The 19,912-nt window shown below is 38.1% G+C and overlaps 1 protein-coding gene across 2 annotated transcripts in view; it reads right to left on the reverse strand.

Annotated features, from left to right (window-relative positions):
• Positions 1 to 19,594, reverse strand: part of itga3b (integrin, alpha 3b) — a 58,883-nt gene extending 39,289 nt beyond the window's left edge. For both annotated transcript variants that reach the window (XM_067430145.1, XM_067430146.1), the window contains exon 1: positions 19,252 to 19,594. In XM_067430145.1, coding sequence (XP_067286246.1) covers positions 19,252 to 19,424 — 173 coding nt within the window. In that variant the 5' untranslated portion in view covers positions 19,425 to 19,594. The remainder of the gene's footprint in view (positions 1 to 19,251) is intronic.
• Between the last annotated feature and the right edge of the window lie 318 nt (positions 19,595 to 19,912).

A 19,912-nucleotide genomic window follows, 5' to 3' on the forward strand; every position in this document is an offset into this window, starting at 1 on the left:
TCGGTTCTCATGAGAATAATGCGGCCTTCAGATGCACCTGGCAGGCTCGTACTTTGCTGTGACGTTACGCATTTAGGTCAGGAAACTGCAGAACAACCAAAATAAAAAGACAATGGACAACCTGATAAGCTCCTGCTTCTGTTGGACCAGTGGATGAATATAACTGAAGCACTGCAAATGCTTTCTAATGATGAATTAAAGTATTTGCATAAAGCAAACCACTTTGAATATCCTAAAGCCATTCAGAATGTGTATGACTTATGAACACAAAATAAAATATTTAGTGATTCCAAAGTATCATGATTTTTCAACCATGGTATTCTTTTAAATACTTTTTAGTCTGATCTCACTTGTGAAAAAGACACCCATGGCAATCACTCTACCAGTTTAATCTGAGATTCCACAGACACTCCCAGAGCAGAAGACTATTACAGATATGGCCATCACTGTGTGTGTGGGGGTGTGTGAGAAATTGTGAAGAGTGAGATGACTGTTCCCATACAGAAAAAAAGAGACGTCTTTAATATCTCAATAGTTACAGTCATGTATATTTATTTACATATTGTAATCATTTATGCATATTGCATGTATTTTACAAAGTGAAAACAGCAGATATTTCACTGAAATTCTGGAGCAAGCTGAATCTAGACAGCTTAGGTAGCAAATGTATAGCACCGATAATGTTTATATTGCCAACGAACAGATGCTACATTTTATTCACGATTGGATAAATGCTAAATATCTTCTATAATCTATACATATTGGCTTTAATAAGATTTCCCCATTAAACGGGCAAGAATGAACCTGGTGTCCTCCATAATTACAATTCTTTCTGTCAACAAAGCCATGAACTCATAATTTTGACTTTAGAAGTGGGAAGTTGGACATTTCCAACAGCATGTGAAGGCAGCATTAAAGGGTTGGTTCACCTAAAAGTTACAATTCATTTACTCATAGCATATAATTTGAAGAATGCCTAAGTATTTTATGTTTATTCCGCGGAACAAAGAAAGTTTTAGAGGTTTTGAACAACACAAGGGTGAGTAAGTGACCACAGATCATTTTGGGTGAGCTATCCCTTTAAAGGAATAGTGCAACATGTAACATCAATGGAAACTCCTTTAACTTTTGCCACCAACCACAGCAGCCTGTGGAAAAATGAAACATAAAACATGACCTCAGTTTGTCCCAGTAATGCTGAGAGGAATTAGGGCATGTCATGCTATGCTAATCTGAGAGCTGGGGTGTTTAGTGAACTGTGAGACTGACATTAAGAACAGGCAACAATGGCTCAATGTGACGTGCTTAGCTTCACAATACACGTGTGACTTACAGGCCAAATGTAAATCTGTTTTCTTTTTTGGATGAGGTTAGGTCTCAAAATACAAATACAAAGTTCTGTCATGAAACTCTACATGGCACAGGGTAATCATTAACTCAGTTTGATTACAGTCACATTGTTTTCTATAAGGCACAGCTGATTGGTTCCTGCTTTATCAGTAGCCAGTGAGCTTGCTGTTCAACCTTTAAATACTAGTCAGAATTTGGTGCTTTCAGAAACCCTCCATCTGTATAGATCTGCTGCAGGTAATTCATGTATGCTATTATACAGCAGCAGCATGTCTTACTTGCTCACAGCAACATGTCATTGTGGATGTATTGGCAATAGCAAGTCCCATACTTGCTCTGCAGCAGCAACATAACAGATCTATTCCGACAAGACCAAACATATCAACATTGTCGTATCCTACAAGTCAAACACTCCAAGGCAGGGCCGGCGTTTGCTATAGGCGAGCTAGGCGGTCGCCTAGGGCGACAATTGTGTTAGGGGCTCGAGCGCGCTCCAGTGCCGCCCATTACTTCCCATTAAGCATATAATCGGAACAAGCGAAATACAACATAATGTTCATGAAACATGATCATCATAGGGCGCCCCCTCAGCCACACGTTTAATTACTTATCAACCTGATTATTGGATTGAATTGATGGTGATTAATGATTATTAGTTCAGGCGTTAGGTCAGGCAAGTGCTCATCTTGCGCGTTCATCAAAAATGAGGCGCCTAAACCCGTGGGTGCACAGGGACGGAAAAAGAGAAAGGAAGAAAATCGAAAGAAAGCCCGGTATAGAGGTTATAGAGTGGGGTGGGGTGGACGGGTGGGGGGCGCAAAACTCCATCTCGCCTAGGGCAACCAAAGAGCTAGAGCCGGCCCTGCTCCAAGGGTTGCCATGACAGAAACCTTTTTTTTAATCTTTAGGTTTTTTTTACTCAACTCTTTTTCCTATGCATATTGTTACTGAAACATTTAATTACGAATTGTCAATACTATTTTTCAAGGTACTGTATTGAAGTTAGAAATTCCAGTATCATGACAACACTAGGTTGGGACTGCAATGACAATATGGCAGGCTTACTGACCCTTACTGATGTTACAATGACTGTTTTAAACTGCTCCAACTAATGGCATGAGTTTGGAGCAAAACTACATGATATTTTGTTTATCATGACCGTGGTGGACAGAGGGCAGGATGGAAATGAATTGAATTGTTATGCAAGGCAGGAGACTCATCCAGTCAGTCCACACACATTTAAACAGCAGTGCTGTGATAAGGCAAAACCCAAACAACCCACAGAGCTCAAGATCACTGCAATGTAGTTATGTTCAGCTAAACCTGTCTAGAATGGAGCATATGACGTCTGATCGAGATGGATCAGTGATCTTTACGCCCGTATGGAGATATGATCAGGTGAGATCAGGTGATTCTTACGCTTGTCAAAACACATTAAAATAAAAAAAATACAGTCACAGTTTACCGTTTTCATTAGTGCCATGTTATTCCAAATTTGCACCACAATTTTTCACAAACTGAAATATTTGTTGTACTGCCTGTTTATATCAACCTACAATTTGAATAGTCTCTTATTTTATGAATTAGCCTGAAGGGCAGAAAGAGCTTTGATAGAAGACAAAATTACTGGCACAACAAGACTCATACAAGCCTAAAATAGTCTAAAAAACACAGTCACGCCAGGGCTCCTTGTCCACTCCGATGCTGATTCTCTTCTATAAATAGATTGTTCAATGAATTAGATTATCTGTGATTTGATCATTCAGTGAAGTTCCCCGCTGACCAGATCATCATTTCTGTACAAATACTGTAAACAGGGTAATACAACCACTCAGATAGCATATTGAATTTGACAATACAAGTCGGGAACAAAGTCCTTAATCTATTTAGATTTTGTAAATGGAATAATTACCACTCTGAGCAGGTGAGTCACAACCTGACATTGAGCATCTATCAACATTACTGCCATAAAACTGATCATAAATAAAAAAAAGTAAGATATTACCACTATAAGTGTGGTTTCCCCAAGGAAGAGAAAGTATAATTGGATCACAAAATGTTATGTTTCCAAGTTTTATATTACTCTTTCTCTTGTCTGTCACTGTACACAGATAATGGTTTTGGTTCATAAAGGATGGAAATTTGTTAAGATAATAATAAATTAGGATTTATACAAAATGCATATATTCATACAAGGATAAACACCCTCTCAAGTCTTATTTACCACTGGGAAGCTCAGGAATAATTTTCATACCCAAGTTCCTAAATTGGGTGGACCATATGACTGGTATTATGTGTTTGTTTATTCCACAACAGCTACATTGTCTTGCCATGTTGTTAAAGAACTGTATATTTACATTTTATGAATAATCATTTGAAGCATATTGTATGTTTTATACACAGTAAAAAAAAGGTAGGAGGCTGCTTATATGCTTAGCAGTTGATTGAAAGATTAGATGGGTTCACACCTCTCGAACTTGTGTTTGTGTACGTTGCTAATTTGGTTGTCAATGAATGGGACGCTAATAAAAAATAAAATAAAAATAAAAATAATAATAATAATAATATGTTTATTTTTTATAGCGCATTTCAAGAACCCAAGGTTGCTTCACAATGAAGTACAAGAGTACAATCAAATACAATCAGAAAGCCTGGTCATTATAGCAAATAAACAAGCAGGTGTACATGAAATCACTACAAATATAGACAACAACAACAACAAAGAAGTTTAAAAGGAACATTAATACATTAAGTACTCATGTAGCATAACATGAAGAAACTTGAAGGCAGAAAAGGTGAGAGAAAGATAATTATGTACCTGCGGTCACCCATGCAGCGGTTACGAGTCATCCAAAACTACTTTTAATGATATTCGGGTCGTGGTCGGTCAGGTAGTTTGAAATAAAGATGTCAATTAAACCTTTGTAATTTATATAGTACTAGACACAATTGACTATAACATACATTGGCCAGGAGGATCCTCTACGTTCCAGCATAAGTGCAGCAGTGAGCGCACATTCAGCTCCGCAGGTCGTGTCATAGAGGCGAGAAGAAACCGTCTCAAAGTGGATTCAATATTATATCTACACAGCGCGAGGAAAGCTAAAAATAAGTAGGCTAATCTAATGTTTTAGGCCACCAACGGCACCGTATAGCTCTTTTAACCCCTTTCCTGACGCGGGACAAAATGTCCGATTGGCGATTTCCCAACACATTGAACTGAGCAATGCCACTGTACCATTTTAATAGGCTACTTTAAACGCATATAGCTCAGTAATGTCAGTTTTATGTATTTTCTGAGAGGGGGCGGGATTTGGGAAAGTGGGGGGTAAGACACACACTTTGATTAGACTAGATAAACACATGCAGCATCTTAATTGTTAAGAAAATGAAACGAAATAAATGAATAAATAGACGCTATGATGACATTTACTTTAAAAAACTGTGGGTCAGGAATTGAGGGTGGGTTAGTTGAAAATGTTGGTCGGGTGTGGGTTGTTTATACATTGACCCGCGTATCACTGATCCTTACCTATCCTAACAAACTGCTGTCTATCTGATAGATATGAGGTCAGCCACTATAGGCAGCACCAGTAATGCCTATCGCAGATAGTCATGGCACACAGTGTCAAAGGCTGCATTGAGATCGAGCAGAGCTAGGATACTGTGTGCACCAGAATCAGAAACCAGGAGATCGTTTAGCACTTTTAAAAGTCCTGTTTCTGTGATATTATTGGGATGAAAACTTGATTGAAGTGGTTCAAAAAGATTATTTTGCGCTCTAGATGTGACTACAGTTGTGCTACGACTAACTCAAGCAATTTGGCAATTAATGGTTTGATATTGGTCTGTAATTGTTCTGAAGGGTTTTATCAAGGTTGGACTTCTTTAGTATTGGAGTGACAGCTGCTACTTTTAGATCACGCGGAACATAACCAGTGGCAAGAGATCTATTTATTGAGCAATGAGAACTTCATAACAGCATTTTAATTAAATATTCACTGAAAAAATACAGTTGATAATGACTGGCCACTGTGGCCAGATAGGCACTAGGCAGTAAGATCGAAATTGTCACATCCACCAGCTGGAGTGCCCATGATCACCACCAGAAAGCCTCCTTTCCTACATCAAGAACTTTCCCAGTACCCATTTCCTGACTAATTATGTGTGATTATATTTAGCTATGTGTGATTACCTTGCTTATCTCTGCCTTTATAAGCCCTGTGTTTCCACTCATTCGTTGTGAAGTCTTGTTTGTGTTACAACTGCAATTTTTTCCTGGTTCCCGGTTTCTTTGGATTACCTTGTTTTCGTGTGTTTCTTGTTTTATGTTTGGATTGTTTTCCCATGTTTTTGACCCTGTGCCTGTTTCTGGATTACCCTAAACAAAAGCTGCATTAGGTCTCAGAACAGTTCGTAACAGAAATGATGCTCCGGTTCCAATGTTAACTAGACACCAGTGACATCCTTCATCACTTGCGAGCTGTTGTTGTGTCTCTCAGGTGTGTGTCTACATACAGGCACATCTGTCAGTGGCTTTTCCAGCATGCAAACATCCTGTCAGAATGGCACCAGCCACCATTAATAGAAGAGGCACAGTGGAGAAGTCATCTATCATCAAACAAGTTATCAGCAACCATAAAGATAGACATCTCTGATAGACATCCTGAAGAGAATCCCCCACCACAGTCCCTGTTTACACCTGATGCGTTTTGGTCGATCGGATCACAAGTGGACGAGGCAGACACATACCATTTACATCTAGTGTTATAATCCATCTCTTCTGACCACTTTCAACCACTTCTGTCCTGATATCTTCAAGAAATGAAAACTGAACCTTTATGTTTTTACGTCATCTCCGGACACATTCATATGTCAATTGTTCAAGCTTATTTTGTCCATTAGATTGAAAGATCTGGAAAAAAAACACACAAAAAACAACAACATTGCCAGGGCGGCAGTGGCTCAGTGGTTCATGTAGGTTGTCTACAAACAGAAAGGTTGGTGGTTCAATCCCCGGTTCCACCTGACCAAGTGTCGAAATGTCCATGAGCAAGACACCTAACCCTAGCTGCTCCCGACGAGCCGGATGGCGCCTTACATGGCTGACACCGCCGTCGGTGTATGAATGGGTGAATGTGAGGCAAAAAAAAATGTAATGCGCTTTGGATGGCCATAGGGTCTGTTAAAAGCGCTATATAAATGCAGTCCACTGATTTGCCCATAGACTCTGTGGTTTAAATGCTAAAACGACTGTACAATGCGCAGTGTTTCTGTGACCAAAGCATGTGAACATAATGCATGAGGTGGGTGGTTGGCTGCTAAACATCTAGTTGTAAAATTCGAACAAGTTTGCCAACCTAATTCTAAATTCTGATTCTAAATTACAAGTGGGAAACAATCCTCTATCTGAGGTTCAAGGGGGGTTTAAAAAGAAAATAACCACAGCGTTAAATGTCCAAGACTGGCTGTATTACACATTAATTTGAGCATAATATTGCAATGGTGATCGCTAAATTTCAACATGCTTTATTGATGATCAGTGCTTTTTTGCAGCCCAGAGAGAGTGCATGCACATGGTTGCTGGGTTGGGAATATTAAGTAAAACACTAGTTAATGAAGCAACATATGATGTTTTATTAACAATGTGTGTTAGAAAAACGTTCAAAGGATCCAATAAGCTTGAGAGGAGGCCTATACATATACAAATCACCTATGTTCCTCAACAGATTTCTGCATCCCTCTTCCACCCCGAGACCTCACTGGTTTCCTGCCTGGGTACAGGGGGAGTACTCTGGGTTCGAGCTTGGAGCCCTCTCCTCGGACAGCACGGCAAATACACATACTCTTTTATTCAATCATTTGTAAGTGTGAACTCGTATCAATTTAAGAGAAAAGCTCTGATTGGAGGATTTACATTTTTGACATCTGGGAAGGGAACCTCATGTCATGTATAACGTTTTCAGGTTTTAGTTGATAACGGTGTCATGTAAACGACTCCTGACTGTGACTTGACCACATTGACCTGAGCCAAATACATTTCATGCTGACCTGAACATCTTCAGCTGCAGTTCACTAATCCATACAAATGGGAAGCTCATGCTGAGGGGCCCCAGAAAAGCACATCCATCACCTCTTACTTCCCCTGTAGGAGACTTAAATCTGACTCTCTGAAGCTGCTGACTCTTGTTTAGCTAATTTGTGCTGGATGCACCATTGCTCACTTATTGGTAGAGGTGGGAGTGCTCGAATGAATTTGCTGAATAAGCCAACTGAACACTGCCAACATACACACACATAAAGACACTTTTTTGTCTTCTTCCATGTTGATGTGCAACTACCCAACTAATTGCAGATCATTCAGTTGCCTTTGCACTGGTTTGCACACAGTAGGAAAAGGAAAAAAATATTGATGAGAGACATTGGCTATGGACTTGCGCTGCGACATTAGACATGCAATGAGGTTCAACATACAACTAGATTTGCACGTCCTGAAGGAAACAGCAGGGTTTACAACACACTTTCTACAAATCAAAGTTTGCAATGAGAAGGTTAAGTAGATAAATTCAAATGAATTCTTAAAATTTAAACTGCGGACACATTTACCGTTGTTCAGTCAATTTTGGCGAGTGAAATACAGGCATTTCAATAGGGGAATTTGGGAATAGGATTCTAGGATTGGGAATTTCGCATGAGGGACAAAACATTATCCCATATATTTTGCATTTTACATTTTGCAACGTTTACAAATTTGCTATGCTTCTGTGCACTCCAAAAAAAAAATTAATTTCTTACTCAATACTTTTGTCTTGTTTTCCAGCACAAATATCTAAACATGATTAAATCAAGATATATTTACTTGATAAGCAAAAGTACTTTTGCTAACATTGATATGTTCTTATATCTTCTTAACTGAAATAAATAAATAAATAGTATGTCCGTTTATGTTTAAAACAAGCATTTGTCAAATGTATTTTTCTGACCCCACAGGCAGATATTTGTTCTAATTTTAAATATAAGCTCACTAAATTATGATACATTTTTCATAAAACAAGACTTAATAGCTTAAGATTAGTTCACTTTACCCCACGATTTACTCACTCTCAAGCCATCCTAGCTGTTTATGACTTTCTTCTTTCTGATATTAATAAATATCCTGATTTTTCCAAGCGTTATAATGGCAGCGAACAGGATCCATTGAGTTGAAGCTCCAAAAAGTGCATCCACTGTGACCAGAGGGTTAGAGTTTTAGAAGAAATCCAAACCAGGATGTTTGTAGAACACCAATGAATTGTTATTGAAAAGTAACATGTTTTAGGGACAGAACATGTCTGCTCACATCTTAATAAACCATTATAGTCCATATTTTCAGTCTAATCAAATGCGGAACAAAAAAAGCCTGATGTTTAATGATGAATTTGTGTTGTGAAGAGTGTCTGGACTCTGGGGTTTTGTCATTTGTATTCTCTTGTATGTGTTGAAAGGTGGGCCCTTTGTATCATGTTTCCTGAGAGCACTGAGTAATGATGAGCGAACAACCAGACGTATGCAGCTCCCTCGGTGACCATTTTCACTTATCCGTGAACCACCTTCACTCCTTCTCATCTGATATAATCTGCTCAGGATGAGAAATTAAAGCCAGTTCCCTGATGAGAATGGTGAAGACTTCATGATCTACCCAGTAGAGGCCTTTTGATGGCCAGGTATTTACAGCTCAACTTGATATAATCTGTAGAACAGACTTCAGTCCCAACTGTCCCACAACAGTTAGAACAATTACTACTACAAAACCAAAAACACCCAATTTTCAGCATTGCCATTCTAAATGGACAAGCACAACTCACATTTCTCAATGAAATCTAGTTATTATTTATAATACACCCTCTTGGAACAATATATGGTTGTCTGGCATATTTCAAAACTGAAAGAAATACAATGTTATTTTACACAGAAGGAGGACAGGATATACATAAAAAAATCTGTTTTCCACAGAAGGAAAGAAATGCCATACTGGTTTGAAATGACATGAGGGTGAACCAATGATGCTTTTCCCACAAACTCTTGCTTTAAAATGTATAAACAGAATTGGCAGAAAACTGATGACGTCTCTAATGTCTAAATGATAAATGTCATTGTCACTGCATACAAATCCTAAATATTAATGGAGACCCAGGCTCATCAGTCAACAAATCAGTGCAAAATCCTACAGTGTACCATCATGGTAAGCAGCTGGGGCTTCGAAGGACCCACACCTGAATCAAACAGTGTAAAGGCTGGGATGTAAAATGAGAATGCTGGAGGGTTGCCAAATCTCACGTATTCATGCCAGGCACTGAAGCACCATGAACAGCTCATTCTCTGTTTATTCACTCATAAACAAATTCCTCCATACGCATTTTTCTTGTTTAAATATAGTGGCACGAAAGTGATCTTGGGCATGTGAAAGTCCATGCAAACATTTGCTCTAGAGCTCATTCATTTTTTCTATCTCATTGTACATAAACAATCAGAAAGAGGGAGGTATGCCAGTGAGGATTGTGCGAGCTGATAATGAAATACAGGGAAAAGAGATTTATTTATGGAGCAAGTGATGTTTTAGAGGGAGTCGGTATGTTCATGAAATGTTTAAAGTTACCAGAGTTTAAACTGTCAATGTATCAAAGTTGCAAAATTAGAATATCACATAAAATATTAGCAAATAGTTTCCATCCAGTGAGTCGAAGAGACCAAAACCTTCACTTTTTTCATAAAATGGTCACTAAGAAATATAGAAGTTGCTGCAACAGGAGAAGCCTAATTTCCTATAATAAATTAACTCAGAGAATCCAGACACAATAAAGTCGTCTTGCTTTCGAAGGCGCATGCCTGCTGTTTGGAAACACCGTCGTAAAAAGACTGGGAGGTGATTATACCAACCCCTTTGACATGCCATCTCATTGCAAAGTCGCGTCTTTTTTGATGCGCATCAAGCACTGCAAAAAATGCTCTTCTTACATAGTATTTTTGTCTTATTTCTAGTCAAAATATCTAAAAATTCTTAAAACAAGAAGTATTTACTAGACAAGCAAAAGTAAATGTGTTGTTTTGGGGAAAAATAACTCAAAATTAAGAAAGTTTTTGCTTAAAATAACTAAATAATCTGCTAATGGGGTAAGAAAAATAATCTTAATTCAAACAGAAAACAAGATTATTTTTCTCACCCCATTGGCAGATTATTTCGTTATTTTAAGCAAAAACTTTCTTAATTGTGAATGTTTTTTTTTTTTGCCAAAACAAGACTTTTGCTTGTCTAGTAAATACTTCTTGATTTAAGAATTTTTAGATATTTTGACTAGAAATTAGACAAGTAAGAAAAGCATTTTTTGCTTCCATCATAGTTTTGCACATGTATTCTTATCAGATAAAAAGTTCTGAATCTGACTCAATTGAGTGCATACGTTTTTTATGCAATTTTTTTGAGTTGATGTGCATTTTGGGTTTTACATCCTGCGCTTTTTTATGCGATTTCCCACAATGCGCATACAAATAAGGGAATGGAGCATAGCTAATAATGCATATCAAATGAAAGAACATTGCCTTGAGCCAAAGTTTGCAGACAGTTGAGGCCTGGCTCAGCAACACATTTTCCTTTGTTTAATTAAATGTGTGACTCCGAGGAATCAGACCCATTGATCTGTTCTCTCCATACAAAAAACAAAAGCACATGCAGCATTTAATAAACTCTCACTCTGAGGCCCAAATGACTGTGCATGTCTGTCTGTCTGTGTTGCAGGACTCTAATACCGTTATAATCCTCCTCTGTTTGAGAGGTTCCCATGAAAGCTCTCGGCCCTGTCCTAACCTGCAACCTGGCCGGTCCACTTGAGCAGGGCAAGATGAGGAATGCTCAACATTCCACAGGGTCAGAAGACTGGAAGAACCAATCAAAGAGCCGAACACAACACCACTAGTTTCTGCGCAGGAAGAGAACATAAAGAACCACTGGGCACTCAATGCTGAATGAGCTGTTTAAAGAGGTCGTAAGAAGGGTATATATTTGTTTTGTGCTCTGAAAGGCTGTCATGTCTGTAGGGATAAGAACAGCTTACTAGCAAACCTGAAATTAAAAATTACACTTTACTTTTACTTTCTTAAAACATTCTTACTGTGCATGACTCGTTGATGCACTGTATTCCAAAGACAGACATGTTTGTCTGTGGTATCTTTGACCAAAATATAATTATTTCTCATGATACAGTGTAAAGGCAAAGTTCTCCAAAAAGGAAATGAATTACTCTCATGTCATTCCAAACCCGTAAGACCTTTGTTCATCTTCGAAACACAAATGAAGATATTTCTTGAATGAAAATAGACAAGTTTATAAAAAAGCAAATGTTAATTTTACAGTATGTTCTTATTTGGACGAATTTTCTTTATATATTGTCACAATTATGATCTGAAGATGGTTTTCTATAAGTGGGACCAGTATTTTAGGGAAAGTTTACACATTAACAATGTACTAAAAACATTCTTTCATTTTTTTTTGTACATACGACAACCATGTCAAAGCAATCCCCGTTCACACGGATCTGTGAAAATGACTAAAAAACGCTGTATTCTGCTGCCAGGCGAGCAGGTGGCGATGTCAGCCTGGGGAAAAAAAAACACTACGTGCCTATAGACTAAACGTGTAATACACCCGTGAATGACGTCAACATTTGTAACAAAATAACGTTTTTATCATTTAAACAGGAAAGATACTGTATCATTAAAAAAAAAAATCAATTTTTTTTTCCAAAATTTGTGTTTCCAGCCCCTCAAAACTGTTGTCGGGTAAATTAAAGACCAAAACCAAGGGGCAGCCTCCCCCAGTTTCTCTTGAAGCCAATACGGAAGTGACTTAAACTGTAATTCATCGACTGGCCACTAGAGACAGGCTCCAGAAGGGAGCAGAATCTCATTAACCCCTATGTTAAAGCTACACTGTGTGATATTTTCTCCCATCTAGTGGTGAAAAGGTATATGACCATCCAGTGAATAATTGTTTCTGCTCCTCTCAATTTCGATTTCGTTTCAACTCCTACGGTGGCCGATTTAGTCATGGCTTTCAGTTCGACCTCTTCGGTGAGTGTTGCGTCAACTCAAGTGATGAGGTAATTTTTGAAAACTATTATAATTTGCAGTTATTTAATTTACCAAATGATCTATGATCAAGTTAATCTATGTAAAATGAATAATAGAACTGAATAATAACCAGTTCATTGCTAACATCAGCTATCAGGTTCCCAGACGAATGCAAGCTCTTAGTAAAGTAACTTTTATCAGTGCTATCATTATTCTGTATATTGTACAACACCACTAGCGTAAGGCAAACAAATTATAATGCAATTAAAATATTAATCTCATGTTATCCGTCATAGAACACGGATTTATGTTATAAGGTAAACAATACTTTTTCATCATTGACGCGAGGAAAACTATCCTAGACGTCGTTCTAGTGTTATGCACAGCACACCATGATATAATTAGCCAAGCAACAATAAAACCTCCAATATACACAAATAGGCTGAATTAATATTACCTGTCGAGAAGAAAGCAGGCAATGCCGGCGTTCTTTTTAAAATCGTTGCTCCTCATGAGCTCTTTCCATCTTGGAAAGGCCACTCCAGTATTTACTTTTGTCTTGTTGATTTGCCTGTCGCGTTGCCGTCTTAATTCTCTTTTCCGCTTCCTTGGCGACTCTGATACATATCCCGCAATGTTACTAGGTCCCCGACCGGGGTCGAATTCGGTAATCAATTCCGGGACGTGGTTGCTTTCACACAGAAGGCGACCCGGCAATGTTCCGGGAATATTGCGGGTCCGACGTGCAGTGTGAAAGGGGCTTAAGAGTGATCCTCCATCATCATAAAGCAGCCTCAAGCAATCCTCCTCTTCACATTCGACACGGTGCCATCGAGTGTAAAAACGCGAAAAGCGAAGCTTGAATTTACGGGTATGTCCCTCTTTGGCAAATGTACTTTCAAGATGGAGGGGCAACATGGCGACCGCCATCCGAACCCTCAACACTTATGTATTTTCAATGGTATATTATAAAATTATGAGAATGCATTATTACTTGAAAGAAGTAAATATACATTAATGAGCACATATATTTTTGAAAGAACTAAGTGATTTTAGCTAAGAATAAACTAAAAAAGTTACACAGTGTAGCTTTAAAATGCCCAACTTTACAGCAGAAAAAAAAAACATGTTTACAGCCTGGTACAAATTGTGGTTTTGGTCTATACGACTAATTTTGCCCTTCATGAAACCCGTGATGGGGGTGAATTTTTTTATAACTCATTCGTTTACATTATATAAAGCCTTAAAGTTCTGCATAATTAAAGCTGCAGTCCGTCACTTTTTGCACTCTAGTGGTTAATAAACAGAACTGCATGCATCTTGCGGAAGAACATTGCAGCCGGAGCTACTTCTCTCTGTTTATGTCTATGGCGGATCACGCAGGGGCTGTGCTCCTCCGCAGCGGTACCTACCAGTCTGGCCTGAAATAGTCCCAATATAAACACTTATTATAAGTGTACCATAATGATTCAGGGCAAGACAAAAACACGGTTTGGAAAATGGATTCATGTTGTCCATTCTCATTATATAATTTTTGTAAATCTTGAACACAAAAAAAGTTACGGACAGCAGCTTTAAGGCCGTGGTCACTTTTTTATAACAGGCCGTTTGCCTGCTGTCTGTTGTCATCACCTAATCGGCCTAGCAATGTGGGGGAGAGGACGCTGCTGTTGTCTTTTCGCCGCTTCTCCACTCAAAATCAAGTTAACTGTACTGTTAGATTTAGATTTAATTTAATTTTCTTATGACCGTGACTAGTCAAACAGTCAGAGCTACAATTGGGACTGTTGCTGATTGCTGGCAGCCATTGAGAGGACGTTGTTCGCCGTTCGCCGTTTTTTCACCGCTTCTCTGCTGTTTTTGTTTGAATTGTTGCGGTTGTTTCTGGTTTGAAGGACATTTAATGTTGCTCGCTGCGGCTGCTCTCTCTTCTGGGTGTCGGCTGCTCACTGGTGCTCTTCCTCGGGCTTGAGCATCATGGTGGCTGAAGTTTGCTCCGGGCCAGCGTCATCAACGTTCGGCATGAGATGTACCACTTCTCGGCTACGCCGCTGTTCCGTCTTGCACTGCGGCCGTGGAATTGCTTGGACTTCTCCGCCGACCCCGGTGTGTCCACAGAAGTGCCCGGAAAACTCTGTTTGCCTCCTGCATGGTGCTGCAGCGATCCCCATCATCTGGTCTTCAGCTGTCATGCCTCGACAACGTCATCAGGACACTGCCGAATTGGGAATATGTGCCAACAGAGCCTCCAGCGCTGGGAGAAATGTAAAACATGGAGTGGACCACAGTGTACTGGAGCTAACAGAGACTTCCACCATCAGCTCTGTTTTCTGTTCAGAAAAGCTTTTGTTTTGATTTTTTGTATTATTCTATAATTTTACTTTTTATTCATTTTTTGTTATTTTTCCCTTTTCCATTGTTGCACTTTGAGATTCTTCGTAATGAAAAATCTATTATTATGACGTCACCTCAGCTCCGCCCATGTCCCGCCTCTTTTCCCATTGTCAGTTATCCGGGAGTGACGTGCAATGATGTGCTGCCAAGATGGCAACGGCCAGCTCGACCCCACTTTACGCTTCAGAACTGCTCTTCAGAATCTCTTCAGGGTGACGTCACGGACAATGTGTCCATATTTTTTTACAGTCTATGGCCAAAACGCATAAAAAGTTTTTAAGTTTTTAGTTGAAAGCGGTGTCGTGTAAGCGGTATCATTGATATACTATTATAGTATTTGTTAATATTTTTTTAATTAGATTTTTTAAATATATCTATATAGAATTTTATTAGTTTTTATTTTTTTTTATTTTAAGTTAAACTAAAGTAAATGATTATGTTGTCTTGGAAACTAGCTAAAATATTTTTTTTAATGTATTTTATTTTAAGTTAACATTTATTTAATTTTAAGTAATTTCTACACCTTGTGATTCCCCCAAAAGCCCTAAAAGGCCAATCCTTCACCTCCCTTGTCTCGTATGTCTCCATTTCACAGTAAAAGCTCTAAAAGCAGTGTTAATGCATATTGTAAGCAATGCATGTTGGGTGATCGCACCCTATTCCTGAATTATTTAAACCTTCACACTCCTCGTGCTCAACTAAAACCAGATCTAATTCCTGTCTCTGTGGTGAGAGAGTGCAGACATTTAGTTGTTGGTTATAAAATGTAGAAATGTATTTGTCTCTTTTCATTTAAAAAGCCTCAGTTTGAGCCAGCGCATTCCATCTCCCAGGATATGCTGAGGGAAGAGAGGGGTCTGGCAAGTGTCCTGCTTAGACAAACGTGGCCTACAGTAAAGAGAGATTTGATTAGATCTCTTTCATAAGATGCCTCAATGCCCTCATGCATTTTTTGTAATTTATTACAGCATTATTCTCTTAAATTATATAAATTATATCTTTATAGCATATTTTATCCAAAATTTTGGATCCAATCCTTTTTATTTAAAATGTTATTTAAAATCTAGTTCACAAGTAAGTTAAAATAAATGTATTGTATTTTATAAATAGCTTTATTATTATTTTTTAAATTTGTTCCAATATATTAAATATATTAGTTTACATCAACTAACAATGACAAATATGTGTAAAACGTTTATTAATTAGTTGATTAATGTTAATTTTTAACATTCACTAATGCATTATTATCAAAAGTTGTGTTAGAGCTATATCTACATTAATAATATTGTAATATTTTTCCTTATATTATGATTATATTATGTTTTTTGATAACTAAATGTTGTGTTATTTGTATTGTATCACATGACGTTTACTAGTTTTATAAGTGTTATGTATGTAAAAACTATTTTGAAGAATAATAAGGAAGAAAAGAAAGAAAGAAGGCTTAGTGCTAGACAGTCTTTTGACCGTGGAAACGTTTTTGGAACGTGAATATGTATAAAGCAGTACTGTGCTTGATTTCTCTTGTATCGCAACCAGACAAAGAAAAAGTATAAAGCTTTACAAAACAAGGTATAGATTCATATCAAAGCCTTTGTGCTACACTTTTGTGGAAATGGGGGAGAACGGAAAATGATTTCATGGATCTGAGCTAACATGAACAAACAATGAACTAACGTTAACAAAGATGAGTAATATAATAAAAACAAATGCATTATTGCTCATTGTTTGCATTAACCAATGTAAAATGGAATCTTATTCTAAAGTGTTACCAATATATATATATATATATATATATATATATATATATATATATACACACACATAATGACATATACATAAATTCAGAATTGAGAAATGTAATTTTAACTTCAAATTTTTTAAAGAATACTTCTCGTTATAATGTATAAAAATCAACAACATTTGATCTAATTTTCATGATGAGATTGACTGCACTGCACTGACTTTATTATCTGGCCTTTCACAAGCCGGCGTGTTGTCAGTTTTATAGCATGTAAAGCATCTTATAGGGTCTATTTAAGTGGCTGGCAGATAGTTAAAGTGAACACAGCTGGGTCTCCTTTAACCATGCATGTTAAAGGCCCGTCTAGCCTTCTTAAACATCCAAAATGCCATTTCTGTACCAGTGCACCCACAAGCCCATGAGTGATGGATGCACTCACTGTGAACATGTTGCCCCCTCTTATGTTTCGGAGCCTGGACAATATCACGCTCCCCAGATTGCACAGCGCATCGATCCAGTCCTTCCACAACAACACTACATTAAGTGGTGAATTTATAACAGCTTGATGAACCAGAGAGGTCAAAAAAGAAGTGATTTAGGTGATTAGGAGGGGATTCCAGTTCTTTGAAGTGCCCCCTCGGGCCTGTATATAGATGAAACTATGATAGGCTCTTAATTAGCAGGAAATCGCAAATAAGGAAAGAGCTATTTGGGGGAACTCCCTGCGATCCCACAACAGAGAGCTTCAAAAAATACATTATAGCTACAATTACATACAGCACATTCAATACATTTCTCACTAAAGCAAGGTGCTGACCCGTATTTGTGTCATTAATTCTGGTACTACATGCTTTGAAATATAGCAGCAAGCCATCGCTGAGAGTTTTCCCTTTGAAAGCAACCACAGACAGGGTAATAATAGGTTTATCAGGAGCATAAACAGTCTCTCCGGGCAACAGGTTTTACCGGCACAGGATATGAGGGAATGACAGAGCTCTGCCGAACAAACCCTGTAGATAGCTTTGAAAAGATCTACTTTGAAGCAAGAAAACGGCACACTTCTGACACAGTAAAAGAATACAGAAAATAGACTATGTGGTCTCACTTTATTGTACAATTATCACTATTAGTTAACTATTAACTATGACTTTTGCCTCAATAAACTCCTTATTACTGCTTATTAATAGTTACTATGGGTAGTTGTTAAGTTTATGTATTGGGTATTAAGGGATGTGAAACATGGCCAAGCAGAATAAGGCATTAATATGTGCTTTATAAGTACTAATAAACGGTTAACATATAGTACATAAAAATATGCATTCTAATAAGCAACTAGTTAATAGTGAGAATTGGACACTAAACTAAAGTGTTACCGATTATATACGATAGCCCACAGTTAGCTTTAAATCCATGTCTTCAGGTGTATTTCTTTGGCATTGCAAAAAGCGAAGGTAATATTAGCCTAAAACAGGTCCTACTGGACCCATCTGAATTACTTTGTAGCTGCAGGCATGTCTCATAGGGAGGAAAATGATAATGCAATGAGCTCAAAGTTGTAATACTCTACTGTCCTGCCTTCTCATACGCAGTCCTATTGTATTCTGTTCTTGCCGTCTGTTAGTGCGTGTCCTAATTCACAGATTTGTATTCAAATTACCCCAGAATGGTAACTAGAACACAGTAGAAATTGTAAACTGATATACACCAGAAAAAAAAGCTTGAACACCCTTTGTAGTATTAGAAAAATTCTGTAGATTAATGCTGTCTTAAAGTATAGAACAATTTTTCAAGTCTATAACAGGTCAGAAACAAACACATTGGTACAGGGATTCTATCAAATTGGCATATTAATATTAGCTAATATTCTGTCATACTCTGCTGCATGATGGGTTATGATAATTTATGTCAATGTCATTGTCATTGCCCAAAAAAAATGGTTTTACCTTGGTATCATTTTCAGAAAACAAAACAAAAGGGCCTAGCCTAGTATTCAGATGGTATTTTTGTGCATTCAGAGAACTTCAGGTTAGAACATTTCCGTCACAAATAATGCAGGACAACTTAGAATATGACGGAAAATAAATACTGCAGATGAGTGTGAGCAGCTGGTTGGTTCCTGGTGGTCCATAGTCTACCAGCTATCATAGCTAGAAACTATCGCTAGAAACCAGCAATCATGCAGCTACAATAATATTAATGAATATATATTTAGTAAGCTAATAGCCTACCATATGTTGATTACCAAAAACAGGACGTTTGGTCACCCTAATAATACTCTAGAGATTTTCATTGATACCATGCTAGCTTTACTCTTGAATCGTCATCCCGAATCGTATAGTCAATAATAGTAGTGAATGGGAAAAATACAAAAGGTCTTTGCAAATCGACCGAATCATTCAAAGGAACCGGCTCAAATAAACAACTCGCGAATCGGACCCCACTAGCGCTGCAGGTGCGAGAGATGTGGTGTTTTTGCTTCTTTAGATGCGCACTGCTAGGTATAAATTAATATGACATGAATCCATGCAAGGAGCATAACATCTGGTTTGTAATATTGAATATGTGTCGTAATTAGTTATTCCTTAGACTCGGTGTTAGATCCGTTTAGAAAGAAAATATGTGACATGCTATCATATCGCAAAACAACTGAGGGTACTTACAAGTTCTTCTTTGTCTTTTCGGTCTGTTTATGCAATGCAACAGAAAATCCAAATAAACTGCCTTTGGTTTTTCCTTCTTTGATGACCGGGAACTGCACGTCAATGTTAAATCCAGTGTTCGTTTGAATCGCGTAGATTACGAATACGCACCAGTGCAGAGACTTTCCAGCCATATTTAATATTCCCTTCTCTCTCTCTTCCACTAGCACAACCAAAGCCAATAAGAGTGAGTTGGTCAATCACGCGCCATAGGTAAGCGTCTCCTTTCACTCTCTGGCGCTGAGTTGTAAGGTGTTTCTGACTGTGCTCTGTTCCCCGCCTCCACACACACACACACACACACACACACACACACACACACTCACCCTTACGAATTCCGACCTGCCGCTGCCCACCACACTTTACCAGTGCTGGCTGCTTCCACAAATAGAGGACTAAAAAAGAAATGTTCCACAACCCTGATAAGGAGTAAGAGTCCTAACACATCTCTCTCTCTCTCTCTCTCTCTCTCTCTCTCTCTCTCTCTCTCTCTCTCTCTCTCTCTCTCTCTCTCTCTCTCTCTCTCTCTCTCTCTCTCTCTCTCTCGCTCTCTCTCTCTCTCTCTCTCTCTCTCTCTCTCTCTCTCTCTCTCTCTCTCTCTCTCTCTCTCACACACACACAT

This window comes from Pseudorasbora parva, chromosome 21, assembly GCF_024679245.1.
Source record: "Pseudorasbora parva isolate DD20220531a chromosome 21, ASM2467924v1, whole genome shotgun sequence".
NCBI classification, from domain to species: Eukaryota; Metazoa; Chordata; class Actinopteri; order Cypriniformes; family Gobionidae; genus Pseudorasbora; species Pseudorasbora parva.